Here is a 21,326-nt window from a genome sequence, read left to right as displayed (position 1 = left end):
ATTTATTCCACTTACTTTCTAGTTAGCCTTTTCCATTCTCTGTCCTCAATATTTATAATTTTGCCTTTCATTGATTTCTTCTTAGTCATTTTCCCCTTTATTCATTGACATCATGCATTTTTAACTTGGCTCTTTTCTGCTTTCAATGTAGATTTTAATTCTGCCGTTGCTTTTTATGTTTCTTTGCTTTCCTTTCTTATTTAAGCAAAATCCCTTTACACCTTTGTCTTCATGTCTCTCTTTTTATGATTACAGGTACCTCTTTCACAGACTTTTTCATAGGCATGTCCCTTTTGTTATTTTTAAGAATACTATGCGGATGTTTTATAAAGATTCCATCCTGTTCTCATAGAAGTGATATATCAAAAAAAATCTTCTTTTGAAGGTTCTAGACAATGTTTCCCTTATCTTATGCTATGAATAAGCCTTGTAACTTATGTTTTCCTCTTTAAAAAAAAAAGAGAAATACAGGGGCCGGCCTTGTGGCGTAGTGGTTAAATTTGGCACATTCTGCTTTGTAAGCCCAGGCTTGTGGGTTCAGATCCCAGGCTCGGACCTACACCACTCATCAGCCATGCTGTGGTGGTGACTCATATATAAAGTAGAGGAAGATTGGCACAGGTGTTAGCTCAGGGCTAATCTTCTTCATCAAAAAAAAAAAAAAAAGGAGAAATATATTCAGGCCCAGCTTTTACTAACACATAAGAAGGGTGAAATTTACTTGCCTCCTCACACCAGCTTTTTCAATTCTATCAGCATTCCTTTGTCAGAGGTGAACTCAAGGTCATCAGTCTTTAACTTTGTGCTGGCCTGTTGAATTGAGGATGAATCTTGTGTTTCTTAGATGGTTCACTGACTTAGGAAGAGCCTACTGAAGCTAAAAAACACCTTATCTGAACAATGAAAAAGCATACTCCTATGCATGCACAGAATTTCTCATAAGATAACTAGGAGTATGAAGATATAATATGTTTCTACTGTTTTCTGTGTTTTGGACTCTGCACTGTAACATCTAAATAAATGAAGAGAGACAAGTGTTGAGGAAGATGTTGGCAAGGATAGTGCAGAAATCTGGCACATTTTGCCCAGAGATGCTGCCTGTTTCTTGTTACGAGAGCCTATGTATCATGAAGTAAGACATAACCAATGGAACTGAATCACCATCTTTTCCTATCCTTTTGGAGACAATAGATTCTGTTTTATTTCACAGGGGTTGATATATGGTGCATGGCTAGAAAATGGGATTTCTTTTAAATGGGATTTCTTCCAGACGTTGACATGTGATCTTTGCTCATCTTGAACTTATGGTGCAAGTCCCAATATTTTTAACGTATATAGACATATATACATATATGTATATATCCAACTTATGTATACATTATTATGTACAATAATGTATATACATTAATTGGAATTTGATAGAAAAGATACAAGGCACATTTAATAACCCAGATAATCCATTTAAATTTGCAAGTAGAGTTTGAAAGCACATCATTAATATTATATCTTTAAGACTTGAATTTCTAACCAGCCTGCTCATTTAACTAAAATACAACATGAACTTCAAATCTAGTACACTTTCCATTATACCTCACCTGCCACAAATTAATGAGTAATGCTACCATAAGCCAGTAGGAAATAGTTCTAATGACAGAAGGAACTTTTGCACTCACAGCACCAGTGGCTTTGCTGTACTTGACTCATATTATCACTTGGGAAAATATTGACAGACATGAATAGCCAGGTCCTGCCAATGTGTAATTAATGACCTTATTGTTAAAGGTGCTTACTTTTTGTGACATCAGAGAAAAGACACATCTCAATCCCCAGAGTTTTCCAAATTACTTTCTAAAGATCTCTTAATATAAACTCTACCAACTATACTGGCATACCAACTTTTTTTTTTTTTCTTTTTTAGTGCAGGAAAGATTTACCCTGAGCTAACATCTGTTGTCAATTTTCTTCTTTTTTTTTCCTCCCTAAACCCCCAGTGCATGGTTGTATATGCTAGTTGTAAGTCCTTCTAGTTCTTCTATGTGAGCCACTGCCACAGCACGGCAACTGACAAATGGCTAGTGTGGTTCTGTGACCGGGAAATGAACCTGGACCACCAAAGCAGTGAGCGCCGAACTTTAACCACTACACCAATAGGGGTGGCTCCCAAATTTTTTAACTATTGCTAGTGATAAGGTCAAAGCAGTAGTGTGCTCAGGAAACAAAAAAAATAAAAAAACAAACCAGCGTTCGGTTTTTATGAAATAACGCCAAGATCTTTTAGGGGTCCTTAGAAGAAAGTCATACAGTTTCCAAAGCCATATTCCTTCACATGGTCATGTGCTAGGATCTCACATATTAGAGACACTGTGCTTCAATAACCATGACGAGAAATGCCACTCTTTCCTCCCAATCCTTGGAGGAAAGTGCAGCTGAACTGTTTTTGACACATGCTTTTACACACAATTTCAGGAGGCTTGTAAACCAACATTCCACCCCTTGATCTTAACACAAACCAAGGTAATAGTTCCTGCTAGGACTTTAAAAATAATATTCATGTAAGTAGAGAAGTATACTACTCATCCCTAAGAAAATATGGCTGTTTTATGTCTTCTTTTTAAAGCATCATTATAGAAAGGTAATGAGAAGCAAAGCTTAGAGTGAAGAATGGAGAAATTAGGTGAAAGAGGAGAAAGAAAATAGTAGACTGGCCTTTGAAAGGATGAAGATTGAGGAACTGATGAGTTATATTTGTGATACAGTAAGTGATTGATTCTGGCATCCTTTACAAGTTTGTCTACATCATAGAAACACAGTGAACTAGGAGAAAAGAATGAGAGCCTGATAAACATTCAGATATCATCCTAGGATCCTACTGAGCAAATCCTTGAGGAGAGCATGTGTCCCTCTGCTACATCGACAGTATACATAACAGGATATCTGTCTCAACATTCTTTTAGGTATCATTTACCATATTTTGTTAGCAAGTTAAGAAATGCCTCAAGTTCTAGGATCTGTGTCAGGACATGCCCTTATTTGTATTAGCATAAACTTCTTTCTAGGATTATGTAACTTATGAACAGAAGTTGTTCCATGTATTATGTATTTTTATTTTACTCTTAGTTTCGGTTAATACATATTATATCAAAGTTTTGAAAATTCGTTGAATAATTACAAGTAGCATACATAAAATATTTAAAGTTTATTTTCCTACAAAGACTCTATGTAATTAATTATAGGATGGGGGAAAATTAACTTTGTTAAAAAAATTAAAACCAGCCCCTCCATAAAGAAGTTTCTATAAGCTTTCCTTTTTCCCGTTCTAGGAATAGCTAATGATAGAGTTTATACTCTGCCTTTGTCCCTAGAGATCCTTTTAGATCAGCCACATTTATGGTGTCCTGTGTTTATTGTTAACAGCTTTTCATGACTTACAAGGTGATGTTGAATATTATACACTTTTTTGGAATTCTGCTACCTCAAATGCATCTCTAAAAATCCTCCCAGATGTAAACTCTCATGTCATTGGCCACTTAAATCCCAACATGGAGTATCAGATTTTCATCTCTGTCTTCAACGGAGTTCACAGTATCAACAGTGACGTGCTGCGTGCAACCACTTGCGATGGAGGTGAGTCCAGATTTCGAGGGATACTCGGCTTCAGAGATGCAAATGAAATTGATTGATGCTTGCTGACGTTGAGATCAGTCATCTCTCCATTATAAAATTTCCGGTGTTGGAGGGAAGGGGGTCGGGGCTAAAATGCTTAAGTGCTCACTGTCGTCAAGTGGCAGATCAATAAGTGGTCCCCCTGAGACAGCAGCACAGGCTCTAATAATGGTATATTAGCCCAGTTTGTTCCTGTTCTTTTCAGTGTATGCTTAGTTTGGAGCTGAGGTCACATCAATGAATGGTGACATTTAGAAACATTTTTTTTTTTTAAGATTTGTTCTCAGAAGCAGTATGCTTCTCAAAATGACAGCCAAGCACAGAGAGGGCCCTCCCTGAGTCACCAGAAATGGTAGGTGGAAGTTCAGCCATGGAGAAAAATTGCCCATGACTCATTTCTAAGCCAGTTAGCAAGGGGGAGGAAGCAAGGGAAGTAACTTGTGAATCTGAAATGTGTTTGGAATGGTCTTTCTAATCTTTTTGGCTTTATAAAGTCTCATTATAAACATTATAATATCATTACCTCCGAAACAAGTGTTCCAGGTCATTAGCAGAGCACTTTCACTGTGGAACCCATTTCCCTCTGTGGTGCCAAAGGTCGACACCTTTTGTTTATAAAATAGAATGGATCACAAGGACAATTTTTCGACTAGTTAAGATGGGTTCTTAAGATAAAAATAGGTCTTCACGTAGTTATTTCTGACATGCTTGAATAATTGTGTAATTTAACGCCAAGCAAAATTTTTCTCTGATGTTAGATTTCATCATTACCTATGGTAATCAACATTCAAAATCATTTACATAATGACAATATTGCTTTATTACTTCATATTGCTTGAGTTACAAGCTAGTAACATCGGATGATTTTTCACGTTCCACCAGCCTCAATGTATTTGAGTTGTATTTTTTGCTTAAGGAGCAAATTTTCTGTCCTTTTTTTTTTCCGTGGGAGGTATGGAGTGAAGGGGTGGGAAAACACACAAATAATAGATATGTGTTAGTGGTGCAGATGGGTGAATAATTTATCATTGTATCCCACTGGCCACATAGTATTGAAGATTAGCACTATGTTGGTGGTATAAAGCATTTTACCACCAATTCTTATGGTTTCTGACTGAGAGTATAATAAGCCAATTTACAGAGGACTACAGACTGTGATAACTTCATCAGAGGAAAGCAGATAAGCAAAACCTAAACACTTATCTGCATTTAGTTTAACAAGTGCTTTTTCAGAGACAGCTGGAGTTTATTCAGTTTCTTCCTTTAATTCTAGAGCCTCAGGGCATGCTTCCTCCAGAGGTTGTCATCATCAACAGTACAGCTGTACGTGTCATCTGGACAGCTCCTTCAAACCCAAATGGTGTTGTCACTGAATATTCTGTCTATGTAAATAATCAGCTCTACAAGACTGGAATGAATGTGCCTGGGTCTTTCATTCTGAGAGGCCTGTCTCCCTTCGCTATCTATGACATTCAGGTTAGAACATTGTTTTTTGTTGGTGAAGCTTATGGGTATGCTAAATAAAACATGCTGGGCTATATCTCTAAGTGGATACTTGCCATCTTGGTTACAGATTATTTATTTGGTGAGGAAGGGGAGACAGAGAGGGAAATTGATCAGGATTAAATCTGTTTTCTGGGGGCAAACACATGAGTCTCTGGAGAGAAGATAATGATAATATGGAAAATGATGGTGATGAGGATGTGACGATACTCTCACTGGCAAAATGAAACAGATCACATATTTGCAATAAATCTTGCCAAGCAGTTTGCCTTTTTCCTGTTTTCAAGATCAAAATCAGTCTATGAATATGGAGACATTGTTTCTATTCCTCTTTCTGCTATTTATTAATTTAATAACTAGGGACCTTATGCAACCTCATTTGGTGTCAATTATCTCTTTTGTAAGGGCTGTGGACTAGATAACTTAAGACATTCTATCTACCTCTAGAATTTTGTGATTCTGAATACAAGAAAACATAAATGGATATATGGCAGATAAAAATTATTAAAAGACTTTTTGGGGCCAGCCCGGTGGCACAAGTGGTTAAGAGCGTGCACTCCGCTGTGGTGGCCTGGGGTTCACCGGTTTAGATCCTGGGCGCGCACCAACGCACTGCTTGGCAAGCTATGCTGTGGTGGCATCCCATATAAAGTGGAGGAAGATGGGCATGGATGTTAGCCCAGGGCCAGTCTTCCTCAGCAAAAAAAGAGGAAGATTGGCAGATGTTAGCACAGACTGATCTCCTCACCAAAAAGAAAAAAAAAAAATTATTAAAAGATTTTATCTGAGGATGAAAGAAATCTATCTGTTCATCATTCAACAAATGTTCACTGACCCTCACCTGTGTAAGGGCCGTTGTTGTATTTAAACATTTTTACCCTTGGGCCTCTTTGAGAATCTGGTGAAGTCAGTGCACCCTGCCCTAGAAAAATATGTATGTATTTATATGACAAAAGTTAATATGCCATTTCAGAGAGTGCATTGACTATCTGGGGCCAAACTCATAGATCTCTTCAAGATCTACTCACCTTAAACGTAAAAAAATATAGAGAATACTAAAGCATATAAAACAAGGAACTTATCCTCACGGAATTAGAAATCTTGTTAGTTGCTGGAATATAAAAGCTAACAAGAACAAACATGGAAATTAATGATAAAAACAGAGGGTTTTGGAAGCTCAAAGTTTAGAGAGAAGGGTTGCATTTTGGTAGATTTTTTAAAAAAACTGTGTGACTTCTAAAATTCATTAAGAGCTTTGTAAATAATTTTCAGAAGATATTAAGCATAGAAATTTTATTTGACCACAGAAACTTTTCACAGGCTCTATTTATTAAGTGCTAACTCTTTCATTTCCCATCCCCTTCTTTCCACCACGTTTGAAGGTGAAACATACATAATCGTCTGGCTACAACCAATGCTTTAGCCTCTCCCATCCTTAGGCTTGGCTTCCTAAGAAAACAAAATAACAAGATATTTGATGAAAAAAGAAAGTTACATTGATTAGTTTTCATTGCACTCCTTGATTTCCATTAACCCACCCCAGTATCTTAGCTTGGAACATGTGTTTACGTCTTAGCATACACAGGATGTTTATATTCATGGTTCTTAGAGTGAGTCCATATGTGTGTGTGAATCATAGATCAAATTATAAAATAAAAATCACATTCAAAATAATTAGAAAGATAGCTTTATGAGCAAGGTTAGCATAAGAAGGTGATGGAGGATCGGCTGTATTATCCTCTTTTGGACCCTGGTGGAAAAAGCCAAGCCGACTGAGTCCTGAAAAGGCACTTGTTCATTTGATTTATCAGAATTCAAACACAACGGGGGGTGAGATTATTGGGTGCTGGACACACATGTCCAGCTCCAGCTTTCTGACTATGGCGCAAGAGTCAACATTTAAGTGTTTCAGACGTGTTCTACCGTGGAAGGCTTTACTCATACCTACTTGTTTGAGTCAGTAGTGATCCGAAGAGAGTTTATTTTGATCAGATTTGAGACAAGGAAATGGATGAGGAGACCAAAGACCAAATTAGAATCTAATACTTAAATTTTGTTACGAGGGACTAAGATGTTCTTATTCTTGATAACTATATTTTTGTGAAGCTCTTTAAAGTCCAGAAAGACTGAAATAGTTGTTGTATCATTGGAAATTTGAATATCAGATTTCATTGATTTTCATTTGTGATGTCAAAGAGGATTTGGCTCCATTTAAAATATGCACTAATTGGTATGCCTAATACTTTAAAATACGTTTCTCTCTGCTAACCCCCTCTGTAAAATAGCCATTGATTTTAAAGCAGCCATGTTGATGCACAAAAGCATCTACTTTTTTGAATGAATCCATTTATAGATCCATTTTTAAAGGGAATAATAATTTCAATTGTTGATTCAATTTTATCTCTTTTTAATGTAAATATGTAAACCTTTATGTTTGTGTTTCATTCACGTTATATAATACAACGGTAGCACCAGAAATGTGTCCCAAAGATGGAGACTTGGAATATTACATTAGTAAGAATGAGAAAAATATTAACACATTTCTCTAAAGTCAAAATAAAAGCTTATGGGGCCGGCCCCATGATGCAGTGGTTAAGTTCAGTGTGCTCTGCTTCAGTGGCCCAGGTTCATGGGTTCAGATCCCAGGCGCAGACCTACATCCCAGGTATGGACCCGTACCACATGTCAGCCGTGCTGTGGCAGTGACCCACATATAAAGTGGAATAAGATTGACAGAGATGTTAGCTCAGGGCTAATCTTCCTCAACAAAAAATAAATAAATAAATAATAATAAAAGTCTCCCGGAGGATCATTTAAATGCACCTAAGTAGTTTAGAACTTAAAGCTATGCTTAATATTTAGATGATAAGACAATAGGACACAGTAAAGCCCAAATCAGATATTTCATATCTTACCAGCTTGATAACATTCCCTGATTTCTCTGACACCCAATTTGCAAACTTATGAAAATGAAGTTGTAAGGACTCAATAAAATTATTTGTGCAAGTACCCATTGTAATACTTAGCACATATTATTTACATAATAAAATCAGTTGAGTTGATTTTGAGTTATCTCATTATGCATAATATAGTTAAATATTTCCCAATACGTATGAAGTTTTTTACATCATTAATTCTATTACAGCAAGTATATTTTAAGTTCATCTGCCTTTAAGTTATTTGGGGTTTAATTGGACATCTCGGAGTGAGGGCCTCAATAGAGTTTAAATATCTACTAAGTATTATCTCAAAATACTATATGGCATAAATAAATAACTTAAACAGCATTATAAAAATATTCCTCAACTCCCATTTAGGTGCAAACTGCCCCATGAATAAAATGACATAGCTACTAAATACAATGAGAATTGCATTTGTCTTTCTCAAATGCTAGGGGAAATGCAGAGAAGACCTTTGCTTAAAAGCTCAGTATAAGTGTTTAAGATTCCTCAATATCTAGCTTCCCTCCTCCACTTATGTATTAGATGCTGAAAGTAAATTAGCATTGGAAAAAGTATGGTTCCTCTTCGGTTTATTCTTTAATTGAGAGCAAGATGGTGTCCCTTTGTGGATGTTCCATGAGCAATTTTTTGTACATTCATTTGTCTCTCCTCCCTCTTGCTGAATGTGTTCTTTTTGTGTTACTAATGCTTGATGAACCCGATTTCTAATCTTTAGTTATCCCATCCTCCTCAGTTTTTATTCAGATTAGGTGGCAGAACTAAAGGGGTGAATGATGATTTTCTACTGTGATTAAGGTAAAAATACAACTGCAGCTGGAACAAATGGATATAAAATAGCTCAGCCATATTGGAAGGCTTCTCTAGGCCTCATTTTTCTTCCATTAGACATTAGCATTTAGGCTATTTGTTGTAAAGTGTCAAGGCTTCCGGAAGATATCATCATTACACTACCTGGTCATAGATCTAGAAAGCAGTATGCAGTGATAACCTATTACACATGCAAGCTGTCACCTAGGAATCTTGCATTCCTTAACTGGGCTCCAAATAGATTAATATGTCTGTGTCTTTCTGAATGGTTGGAACCAGAGACTAAACGTGACCATTTTAATCACTAAATCAATTGTCCTGAGCCCAATTCTGCACTCTATTTTGAGCTTGTTCCACTGGAGTCAATTAACATCAAAAATTAAATTGGGGCCAGCCCGGTGGTGTAGCGGTTGAGTAGGCATGCTCCACTTCAGCGTTCACTGAACCTCTGGGGTTTGCAGGTTTGGATCCCAGGCATGGAGCTGCACACCGCTTATCAAAGTTGTGGTGTCCCATATAAAGTAGAGGAAGATGGGCACGGATGTTAGCCCAGGGCCAATCTTCCTCAGCAAAAAAGAGGAGGATTGGCAACAGATGTTAGCTCAGGGCTAATCTTCCTCAAAAAAAAAATATTAATATTTATGAAACCCCAAGGGGCTATGGAGAACTATAAGAGACTCATAGGAAATGGGGGTGGGTGGGATTCACTCCATTGGCAGTCTGTATTTTGAAAAGAGTTGGATTTTTTCATTTCTAAACTAATGTTTGCAGGTTGAAGTCTGCACAAAATATGCCTGTGTGAAAAGCAATGGAACCCAAGTCACCACCGTGGAAGACACTCCAAGCGATATACCAACACCCACAATTCGTGACGTCACTTCAAGGTACAAATTTTTTGTCAGTTATTCTAAGGAACTGATCATAAGCAATGAAAATAGAAATCAAAGCTGTCACCCCAGCCATGACCATCTCATTTGATAAGCTGCTGTAAATAAGTGCGTGAATCAAATTTTTGATTTTATGAGGTGTTGATCTTCACTAGACACATCCCTTAGCGTGTAAGCCTTGATGTCCCTGATTGTCCAGCCTCACTTCCCTTTATTTAGTAATCTCTGTACAAATACTTAAATGCATGAAAGAGTTTCTTTATTTAAATATGTCCTTCAGTGAATCCTTTTGTGAGGCAAGAAACACAATTTTAATTAGAATGACTACCTTCTTGCTTAATCTCTTTGAAAAAAAATGAAATTTACTTGTATCAGATTGCCCAAAAGCTAGACATACCTGTAAAATAAATAGGATAGGCCATCTTTGGATAAACATTACCAATTTTATCAAATTCTTCATAGAATCCTTTTCTCTATATGTATTCTTTTCTTGCTGAGAAATGACCATAGTTTGAAGGTGAGTCTCTTTTCAATTGCAAATTAACAATAATAATAATAAAAAGGAGGGGGTCGGCCCTATGGCATAGTGGTTAAGTTCAGTGCGCTCCGCTTTGGCAGCCCAGGGTTCTCAGGTTCAGATCCCAGATACAGACCTACGCCACTCATCAGCCATGCTGTGGTGGTGACCCACATACAAAATAGAAGAAAATTGGCACAGATGTTAGGGTCAGGGCGAATCTTCCTCAAGCAAAAAGAGGAAGATTGGCAACAGATGTTAGCTTGGCAAATCTTCCTCAACAACAAATAATAATAATAATAATAATAATAAAAATGAGATTTAACATTAAGTTTCCCAAACCAAGAGCAAGATGACAATTGTTCATTCCTCTACATAAAGTTGAGGATGGAGAAAGAAATCTGAGTGCTCCCACACCATACTTTTACCTCAGTCAAATGACTCACCCTTCACCTACACATACACATACACAGACATACACACACACACACACACCCCATGTACACACACTGATTAAAATAATCAATCTATTATAAAATATTTCAAGTCTGAAAGATTCCTTTACAACATCTTGAAATTTCTAGGTCTTTTTTTAAATCAATTAAAAAATATCTGTACTGATTTTTAGACCTAATGATTAAAATAATTAGAAAAACCCAAGTAATTAGATTCTTAGCTATTCAGGGCAAAAATCATATCTTGTCTTCTTGACTACATCATCTATCAAACACATTATAGATATTTATCTAATTTCAGATGTGCTAATTAATTGATAATCCCCTCAGCAGATTTTCCCCACCTATCCAAAGAATTGCCTACTATGCAGAGGGGAGATGGTTAAGTGAAAGGGGCACCAGGAACCTTTATTTATTCTTTCAGCAAACACATTTGTGGCTATAATAATATAAGAGACAAAAGTAATATAAAAAAGTATAAGGCATGGTTCTAAATTTTCTCAGTTCCAATCTACTGTGGGAGACATTGCCTTAAACAAATGTTTATAGAACTTTGTGAAAAACACCACAATAAAGTTTTATAATGTGCATGAAGAGCATAAGGAGAAAAATACCAAATTCTACCAAGGATTATCAGTGACAGCATCATGGAAGATTGTGACATTTGAGTTCAGTCTTCAAGAACTTGAGTAAGAATTATGGTTCGGTGGGTCAAATTTCTTGTCTGTTAGAACCTCCATGACTCAAGCCCAGGTGAATGGCATGAGGGAATATATCTTAGATTACATATTTATATGTAGCTAAAAATAATCTGTAAGCTTTATTAGAAGCTGAACAAATGCCCATATACGTCTGTTGCTCTAGGATATTTTTTTCCTTTAAGAAGATTCTTGTGGATGATAGAGAAAAAATATTTTTTAGTTGTGGTTAAAGATGGCTTATTCCCAAATATATTAAATTGGTGGCAAGAACATAAAAAAGGGTATTATACAACAAGAGCAAGGAAAGTGACAGAGCAGACAAAAACAGAAGAGAAATTTCAGCACGATTATGGAAGCAATATTTGGCAGAGGAAGGCAAATGACTTAGTACAGCGGGGAAATTTACAACCAATGTGTTGGCTGACAGAGGGAGATAATGAATGAAAGAAACTAATATGCCCTGCAGAGAACCTTTGCATCTGAACACTTACAAGCTCTAAGGATTGTGAAGAAAGGGAAGATGGGGCGAGGTTGAAAGCTGAAATCATGGGATCAGCTGAAAATCTGAAAAAGAGTGGTTGGAACCTGTAATTAGTCAGGGTTCTCCAGAGAAACAGAACCAAAAGTGAAGACTCAGGAAAGCCAATGGTGTAGTCTCAGTCCAAGTCCAAATGTTTGAGAATCAGAAGAGCCAATGGTGTTGAGTCCCAGTCCAAGTCTGAGAGACAGAGGAGACCCATGTCTTAGCTCGAATATTCAGGCAGAGAGAGGGAAGTCTCCCTTCCTCCTCCATCTCGCTCTATTCAGACCCTCAACTGATTGGATGATGCCAACCTACATTGAGGAGAGCAATCTTCTTTCTTGACTCCACCAATTCAAATGCTAATCTCATCAGAAACCCTGCAGATGCACCCAGAAATAGTGTTTAGCCAAATATCTGGGCACCTTGTGGCCCAGTGAAGTTGACACATAAAATTAACCATCACAAAATGCAAGGTCCCCTACCTCCATATTATGCATCCAAGTGTGTATTTCTCTTCTTCCATGTGGCGTGTTCCACCACCAGGAGGCAAGAAGTTTATTCTCTGGAGAAACTGAAGAGAGGTACTTAGGAATTGGGACTATTAGGCACAACCGCGATAGAGGGGAAAGGGTAAAAATCATGACAAAGTGGAAGACTACAACTGAAATAATGGAAGCCTCAGCTACTTTCCCTGGCTCTGTTCTCAGAAACAAATATCCAGTCACAAATGCTGCCAGACAAGAAATTGGACATCCTTCTCTGGAAAAGCTTGAATGGCCTCAAATAAAATACCTCTAGAAACTAGCAGATGGGAATCCCCTAACAGAAAAGACAACTTGCCCCCTGGTCACTCAGCAGGGAAGTACATCAATCAACAAGCCTCACTCATATAGAAAACTTAGTCATCTTTTTTGGTATATCACTCTCAAAAACAAACTGGACCAAAATAAACAAAAGGAGGAATAATTCAATAGACACAGAAACAATGTACGGTGGGGAAAAAATCAATAATAACCTCAGAGAGATAAAAAGAAATTCTCTCTCTACAGAGCTAAAACAGGGTAATTGAAAAAATAATCAAAGGCTGGGGAGAGGGTGGTCAAGGAAATTAAAAGTGTGAGAGTGAAGTAAAGCTTTGGAAGAAAATTTGAAAGACTGTCTCTTAACGTGCAATAAAAAGCAAAGATGTTAAGAAAAAAGAAATTATTAAGAAAATTAGAAAAAATTCTGGAAATCTAATGTCTAGATAATAAGAGTTCCAGAAAGAGAGAACAGAGGGAAAAGAGGGGAGAAAATAATCAAAGAAAAATGACAAGAAATATCCCACAGCCAAAGTCAAAAGTGTGCAGGTTAAAAGATTCTATAGCTATCAGGATAATGACTGAAAAAATAGCCACATAAAGGAGTAGTGTCAGGAAATTTCAAGATACCGGGTTAAAAAACCACATCCAAAAAGCTTCCAGGATGAAAAGAAGATCATGTACATACTGCACTGGAAATTTGAATGGCATCATCAGACTTCTAAATAGCAACATTCGTTGCTAAAAATCAATGGAACAATGCCTTCAAAATTCTGAATTTAAAAAACTTTTCATCTTAGCATTCAATACTCAGTCAAATATCAATTAAAAGTGGGATAAGAATAAAGGCAATTTAAGACATGCAAAGGGAAAAAATACAGATTCTGTTAAAAACTGACAGGGATGTGAAGAAAACAGCTTACTTTTAACAGTGATTTAAACTTCTGAAAAGATTCTGGATTTCCTGAATTTCTTTATTTTTAATTATTCTCTTACATTTTTTAAATTTGTTTTTTAATTTACATATAGTAAAATACACTCTGTTTTGCTCTATGTTTCTATGAATTTTGACAAATACAGAGTTGTGTAAACACCACAACACTCAAGATATAAAACAGTTCCATTATGTCAAAATATTCCCTCATGCTGCTCCTTTATAGCCAATTCCCCCCTTGCCCTCCCCCAAACTGAGCAAACATAGCTCTCTTCTAGTCTCTCTAATTTTTCCTGTTCCGTGTTGTCATATAACTGAAATCACGCAATATTAGCCATTTAAGTCTGGCTTCTGTCTCTTAGAATAATGCATTTAAGATTCATCCATGTTGTACATATCAATAGTTTGTTACTTTTTGTTGCTGAGTAGTATTCCATGGTATGAGTATACCACAATTTGTGTACAATTTGGGTAGTTTCCAGTTCTTAGTGACTGAATAAATTTGCTATAAACATTCACCTACAGGTTTTTATACGAACATAGGTTCTCATTTCATGTAGGTAAATACCTAGGAGTTGGGTTGCTGAGTCATATGATAACTTTATATTTTATTACTTTATAAGAAACTGCCAAATCGATTTCCAAAGTGACTCTAACATCTTGCATTCCTTCTAGCATTGCATGAGAATTCCAGCTGCTCCTCATCTTTGCTAGAACTTGATATTCTATGAGGTTTTTTTCCTTTCCTTTTCAGTCACTTTAATAGATGTTTAGTGGTATGTCATTATGATTTTAATTTACATTTCCCTGATGACTAATGATGTTGATCATCTTTGCATATGCTTATTTGGCATTTGTTTATTTACTTTGGTGAAGTGCCTGTTCAAATATTCTGTTAATCTTTTAATTAGATTTGTTTTCTTATCCTCAAATTCTGAGTTTTAAAACTATATTTTGGATATTAATTTTTTGTCAGATATGTGATTTGCAAATATTTTCCTCCACCTGTGGCTTGTCTTTCCATTCTCTTAATTGTGTTTGAAGAGCAAAAGTTCTAAATTTCAATAAAGTCCAATTTATCTTCTTTTTTGTTCATTAATTGTGCATTTCGTGTTGTATCTAAGAATTTCTTACCTGACTCAAGTCACAAAGATGTTCTTCTATTTTTTTCTAAAAGTTTTGTATGTTTACATTTTGAATTTATGTCTGTGATTCATTTTATGTTAATTTTTCTATAAACTGAGGTGTGAGTCAAGGGTAACTGTTTTGCATATGAGTGTCCAGCTTTTCCAACACAATTTGTTGGAAAGACTATTTCTTCTCCATTGAATCGCTTTGGAACTTTTGTAAAAAATCAATTTAATACATTTTGTAGGTCGTTCTTGAACTCTCTATTCTATTCAATTTATCTGCGTGTGTATCCATATACCAATATTACACAATCTTGATTACTGTAACTTTACAGTAAGTGATAAAATCATGTATTGTGAGTTCTTCAAGTCTGACCTTTTTCAAAATTGGTTTGGCTTTTCTCATTACTTTGCCTTTCCATACAAATTTTGGAATCAGCTTGTCAATATCTACAAAATCCTTCTGTGATTTTGATTAGGATGGCGTTTAATATATAGATCAATTGGGGAAGAATTGACATCTTAACACTATCAAATCTTCCAATTCATAAACACAGTATATAATTCATTATTTGGGTCCTCTTTCATTTATTTCCTCAGGGTTTTGTAGATTTCAGTATTCAGATACTACACATATTTCATTAGATTTATGCCTAATTATTTGTTTTGGAGGGGTGCTGCTGTTAATGGTTCTTTAAAAAAACAGAAATCCAATTTTTTTTGCTAGTGTGTAGAAACGCAAATAATTTTAGCATAATGCCCTTCTATTCAGCAACCTTGCTAAATTCATTATTAGTTTTAGGAGGTTTTCGTAGATTCCTTGGGTCTATGTAGATCTTCTGCAAAAAGAAATAGTTTATTTCTTCCTTTTCAATCTATATGACTTTTATTTCTCTTTCTTGCCTTATTGCACTGGCTAGTTCAATAAGGTGGATATCCTTGACTGGTTCCCATTCTTTGAAAGAAGGCTTTCCCTCTTTACCATTAGATATGATGTTACCGATGGATTATTTTGGAGATTCCTGTTATCAGGTTGAAGATTTTCCTATTATTTTTAGTTGCTGAGAATTCTTTTTTATCATAAATGGATATTGAATTTTGTTAAATGCTTTTTCTGTATTTTTAATTGTTAACATGGTTAGTGTATTGATTTTCAAACAATTAACTAGCCCATTTTTTCTGGATAAATCCCACTTGGTTGTGATATGTTTTCTTTTTTATGTATTTCTGGATACAATTTGCTATTACCTTGTTAACATTTATGTCAATCCTCATAAATTATATTGAACTGTGTTTTCATTTCTTGTAATGTTTTTGCCTAGTTTTGGTAACATGGTAATTCTGACCCCATTAAATGGGTTGGGAGATGTTCCCTCTTCTTCTATTTTCTGGAAGAGATTATATGAAAATGGTATTTATTTGTTGTTAAATGTTGGTAGAATTCACCAGTGAAACTAACCTTTGCCTAGAGTTTTCCTTGTTAAAAGGTTTTTGACTCAGAATTCAATTTCCCTAATAATATAGGATGATTCAGGCTATCTATTTTTTCTTGGGTGAGATTTGTTATCTTGTGTTTGCAAAAAATTCATTAATTTCACCAGATTTGTCAAATTTATGGGCAAGAAGTTGTTTGTAATAGGTTTGTAGAGTCTGAACTGATTTGCACTCTTTCATTTCTGATGTTGGTAATAAGTGTCTTCTTTCTTTCTTAGTAAATCAGTTTAGAATTCTTTAAATTTTGTGGATCTTTTCAAAGAACAATCTTTTGGTTTTATTAATTTTCTCTATTGTTTTCTGTTTTCCACTTAATTGATTTTTGCTCTTTATTTTTTTCTTTTTCTTGCTTTGAGTTTAACTTGCTCTTCTTTTTCTAGTTTCTTAAGGAGCATTATTGACTTGAGGCCTTTCTTCTTTTTGACTATAAGTGTTTAATGCTGTAAATTTTCCTCTAAGCCCTGCTTCAAATGACTCTCACAAATTTTGAAATGTTGCATTTCATTTCATTTAATTAAAAATACTTTTTAACTTCCTTGACACTTCTTCATTGACTTAATGAATTATTTATAAAGGAATGGTCTAATTTCCAAATATTTGGGGATTTTTCAGATATATTTAGGATGTGAATTTCTAGTACAATTCTGTTATGGTCTGAAAATGTAGTTTTATGAGTTCAATTCTTTTAAGTTAGTTAAGTTTTATTTTATGGCCCAGAATATGACCTATCATGCTAAATATTCTATGTGTACTTGAGAAGAATGTATATTCAGCTATTGTCAGAGTGTTTTATAAATGTCAATTAGGTCAAGTTGAGTGGTAGTGATGTTCAGGTCATCTATACACTACTGATTTTTTTTCTTGTTTGTTCCATCAATTACTGTGAGAGGAGGATTGAAGTCTCCAAATATAGTTGTGGGCTTATCTATTACTTTTTTTTAGAACTATCAGTTTTTGCCTCATGTATTTTGATGCTTTGTTATTAGGGGCATACATGTTAGGATTGTTATGTCTTAGTAAACCGATCCTTTTATCATTGTGTAATATCTCTTTCTCTTCCTGATCATTTCCTTGTTATCAAGTATATTTTATCTAGCCACTCCAACTTTATTTTGATTAGTGTAATTTCGAGTGATTTTGGATTGTTTCCTGGACATTGGAATATTAGGTTGTGATCATCTGAGTTCTGTTAAAAATCCTCTGAAGAAGGTTGAAGTTTTGTTTGTTTCAGCAGGTGAGCCACTGGTTAGCTTCAGACTGCAAATTCTGTCTTGCCTTATGTGGTTAGTGCCTCTAGTGTCAGTTCATTTTTCAAAAGCTTTGCTGTGCCACCTTGTGTCTGTCCCATGTGTGAAACTCTCAGTTGTTAATCCGATATTTGGCTAGGGGATTATGTCATAGTTTAGATCTCAAAGACTTTGCTATGGTGCTCAGATTTCCTACGCATGTGAGGCAACCAGGCATGTGCAGCTTGGAGTTGAGTGGGGACTTGAGTTGGTTCACACACGGAATTAGAAGATCACCTAGCTTTCTCTTCTCTAAGATTTCTCCCACCTTTTCCAGCTCCCTTGGGCTTCCTTTCCCAGATCTTTAGCTCAAAAGACATGATTTCTCTTGGAATTTTAGCCTCCCAAGCTACCTCACAGTTTAGATAAATGGGGCTGTTTTGGGGGCAATGAGATGAGAGAAAATAGAGAAAAAAATAACAGAGATTTCCCCCACACATACATTCTTTGGACCACAGGGGCCCCTTTTCCTGGTTCCTCTGGACAATAAGATAGGTTTTTCTAAGGGTTTTAGATTCCCATTTGGCCACAGCTGCCATAGTGTAACTCCTTGGCTGGAATCATCCTCACTGCGGGACCCAGAGTTAAAAAGAGAGAATAAAACAAAACTGGGATTTCCCTCACATTCTTTGGCTTTCAAGGCCTTTTTGTACTCTGGCCAGATAGATTGAGTTTCTCTCGTAGATTTTGTTTGCCCAGTGCACAGTTACACACTGGGACTGCTCTTGGGTTAAAGATGAGAGATAAAAGAGGAGAAAAAAATGGGAAACTTATCCTGTAATGTTTATTCTTTAAGTCTTGGCTTCCCTCCTGATCTGCCTCTATTGTTAACTTTTCAGAGTCCTCAGGTGGTTCCTTATTGTCATTTGTGCAGACTTTTCAGTTGTAATCAGTAGGAGACAGAGGCTGTAATAGGCTTATTCCATATTGGCCAGCACAGAAAGTTCCCCTCCATCATGTTTTTCCTTATTTCAACACCTTTGTTAACTTTATTTTCTCTCTGTTTGTTTTGGTCAGAGATCTAGCAAAATCTTTATAGAAATCATTCACAAACAGATATTGGCATGTAAAATCTTTCCTTTCTTAAAATGATCCATCACAGTAGAGCAACGTTTTCCAAAGGCAAGACACTAACGAGCAGGTATAGGCTGCCAAGCCATTAATCAAAATTACCCCAACACCAAAGCAGTTAGCCTCCTGTGTGCATCTTATTGTTTGTGTAATTTCATTGTACTCTGGCAATGTATACTTGTTAGATATGTTTCTATTTTGGTTAAAAAATCTTTTTATAATGCAAAATCAAATGTGAAATCCTTCCAGGTAAGTGTCAGTAGACTGGGTTTACTTCTATAATGTTTAGAATAATTTAGTTTCTATTAAGACATATATTTCTTAGATTTTTTGTTACTTTTGCTAAAATGTAGTAGTCACTAAAATTTAATTTCTGTATATTTTGATGACATATACAGAGAGCATACCAGCCTGTTTGATTATATGCGTGAAGCGCATCAAGTCATCTTTGTGTTCGGCCTTAACTTATACCTTGCTTTTGACTACGTCACCCGCAGTACAAGTGCTTTTGAATGTTTTTCCTATTATCTACAAACCAAAGATGCCATAGCACCCAAAGGTAGAAAGAGCAGATGAGCCTTTCTAGTTCTATAAGCTGCTCTTCCAGAAACAAACTCTGCGTCTACGTTGCATTTTCCATACTTGTCATATCATCATCGGATGCTTCTATATCCCCAAAGAATACTAACTACTGATCGATAGCCCGGACATGTCTGGCCATGGCCTACACGTGCCCTGGGTAGTTCATTTATTTGCCTTGGTGGATTTGCTAGAGTGGAATTTAATCAATAGCTAATTCATTAATTCTGGTCCTCGAGAATGTAGACTACGCTGGATGAAGATGGCTGGCTGGCTCTGGCTTTGACTGAAATATGACAGACACTGCAGCTGACAGCTTCACTGGATACTGGTTTGCCTGGGAAGTTTACTTATTTATTTTCCATGAATGGATAAGCTAAGAAAAAAAACATCAACAAGGAAGATATTTTATTACGTTACTGCTAGTATTCCAAAATTCATGATTTCCAGGCATAAGGCTCAAGGGAAAGCAGAGAGAGAACGCAGATCATGTGTTTCGTTGCCTTTAATTGGAACCATGGCAGTCTTTTCCATTCCATGTCAGTTTCGGGCTGTATTATTGATGAGAAGTCTGAGGTATAATGTCTTTGTAGCACTCACAAATAATTGTTTAAAAATTTGCCTGAAGCTGCTGAATGATATAAATGATATTTTTATACAGCAACTTTCGGAAGTCTTTATGATAGCAGCATAGGCTATGTGTCTCTAAATGAAGGTTAAACCACCACCGTCATGTGTAAATCTCCGTATATTTTCAAATTACTTAGCTTGGGGTTGAGTCTGGCGAAAGAGGTTACAGCTTGTGGAGAAAGAAGATCCCGCTTTTTGCCTCACTAAATTTGAGGTGAGACTTTGGGCTTCTATTATTTTATACCATGACGTTGGATACCAGAGAATCTCTTCTATCCCTAATTTTCCCTCCCTGAATTTTTCAGTGATTGATAGCTTGAATACTGAAGTAATACTTTTACAGTAAAAAAAAAAAAATAAGCCATGCTATATTTTTTTAACAGACAGAATGTTGGGTTGTTGTTGTAAAATGTCAAATCAACTCTTCTTCACCCATATTCTAAACTTTCTCCTCACTGATAAAGACAGTTGGAGACAGCTTTTAATTTGGACAGGAATTTCTGTTCGGGTCTTTAAAGGATATGGGAAGACCTCTTGAAAGAATAATTTGGAATTTGGAGTATATTTAATACTGTAAAGTATTAAATTTTAATACTGTAAAGTATATTTAATGCTGTAAAGAGCCAATCAATAGTTTCATAGTCATAATGGCTTTCAGGAAGTATTATTGTTTTGAGGGCTAATGAGTTCTGATTATTAAACTCACTGTTTGATTAGGAGACCTTGCAGGATATCGAGCTTATTCTTAAGACTCCGCCATCACTCCTTCCATTTCCTCACCTCCCTTTCTTTCACAAACTCCTTCTCGCTTCTCTACCTCTTATAGCTCCCACAGAAGTAGCTCAGTCACTGAGGGTGCCTTTGTGTGCCTCTCAGCAAAATCCAGCTTTTCTCCCAAATTCACTTTGGTCTTTAACTGCCACTCTGTCGCTGGCTCTCTGAACACTCATTGGCTTCTTTTATTGATTCCATTCCAAATCTATTCATTAATCGTGGTGTCCTCAGCAGAAAGACTCTCCTTCCTTATCAGATAGTTCAAAGATCCTCACAGTTTTAGTCATATTGATGTCTCAAAGACCTCTGGCCCTGTTTTCTGCCTAAACTGTAGTCTCATATATCCAGTTGCCCATTGATTTTCTGTACTGATATCCAGCCATCATTTTCATACCCTCAAGCCTCAGAAGTTACTTCTCATCTAACTCATCATCTTTTCCAACATCCATTTCTGCAAATGCACCACTATCCTGAGTATTATCACACACATATATCTTTGAATTTTGTTAATCCCCTGAGTTCACTAAATATCAATTTTAGTATATTTTCTTTTGGAGCATCTTCTCTTATGTGTTCCTCTTCTCCATTCCCGCCACCACCACCCTAGTT

At 36.0% G+C, this 21,326-nt stretch overlaps 1 protein-coding gene across 1 annotated transcript in view; it reads left to right on the top strand.

Annotated features, from left to right (window-relative positions):
• Positions 1-21,326, top strand: part of USH2A (usherin) — a 761,558-nt gene that overhangs the window by 545,200 nt on the left and 195,032 nt on the right. The window contains exons 45-47 of the mRNA XM_087424358.1: positions 3,415-3,624; positions 4,937-5,139; positions 9,708-9,820. Coding sequence (XP_087280484.1) covers positions 3,415-3,624; positions 4,937-5,139; positions 9,708-9,820 — 526 coding nt within the window. The remainder of the gene's footprint in view (positions 1-3,414; positions 3,625-4,936; positions 5,140-9,707; positions 9,821-21,326) is intronic.

The sequence above is a fragment of the Ceratotherium simum genome, chromosome 36, assembly GCF_057802395.1.
Source record: "Ceratotherium simum simum isolate JZ-2026a chromosome 36, ASM5780239v1, whole genome shotgun sequence".
NCBI lineage: Eukaryota > Metazoa > Chordata > Mammalia > Perissodactyla > Rhinocerotidae > Ceratotherium > Ceratotherium simum.
The sequence above is the reverse complement of the archived record's forward strand: the minus strand, read 5'-3'. Positions and strand labels throughout refer to the sequence as shown.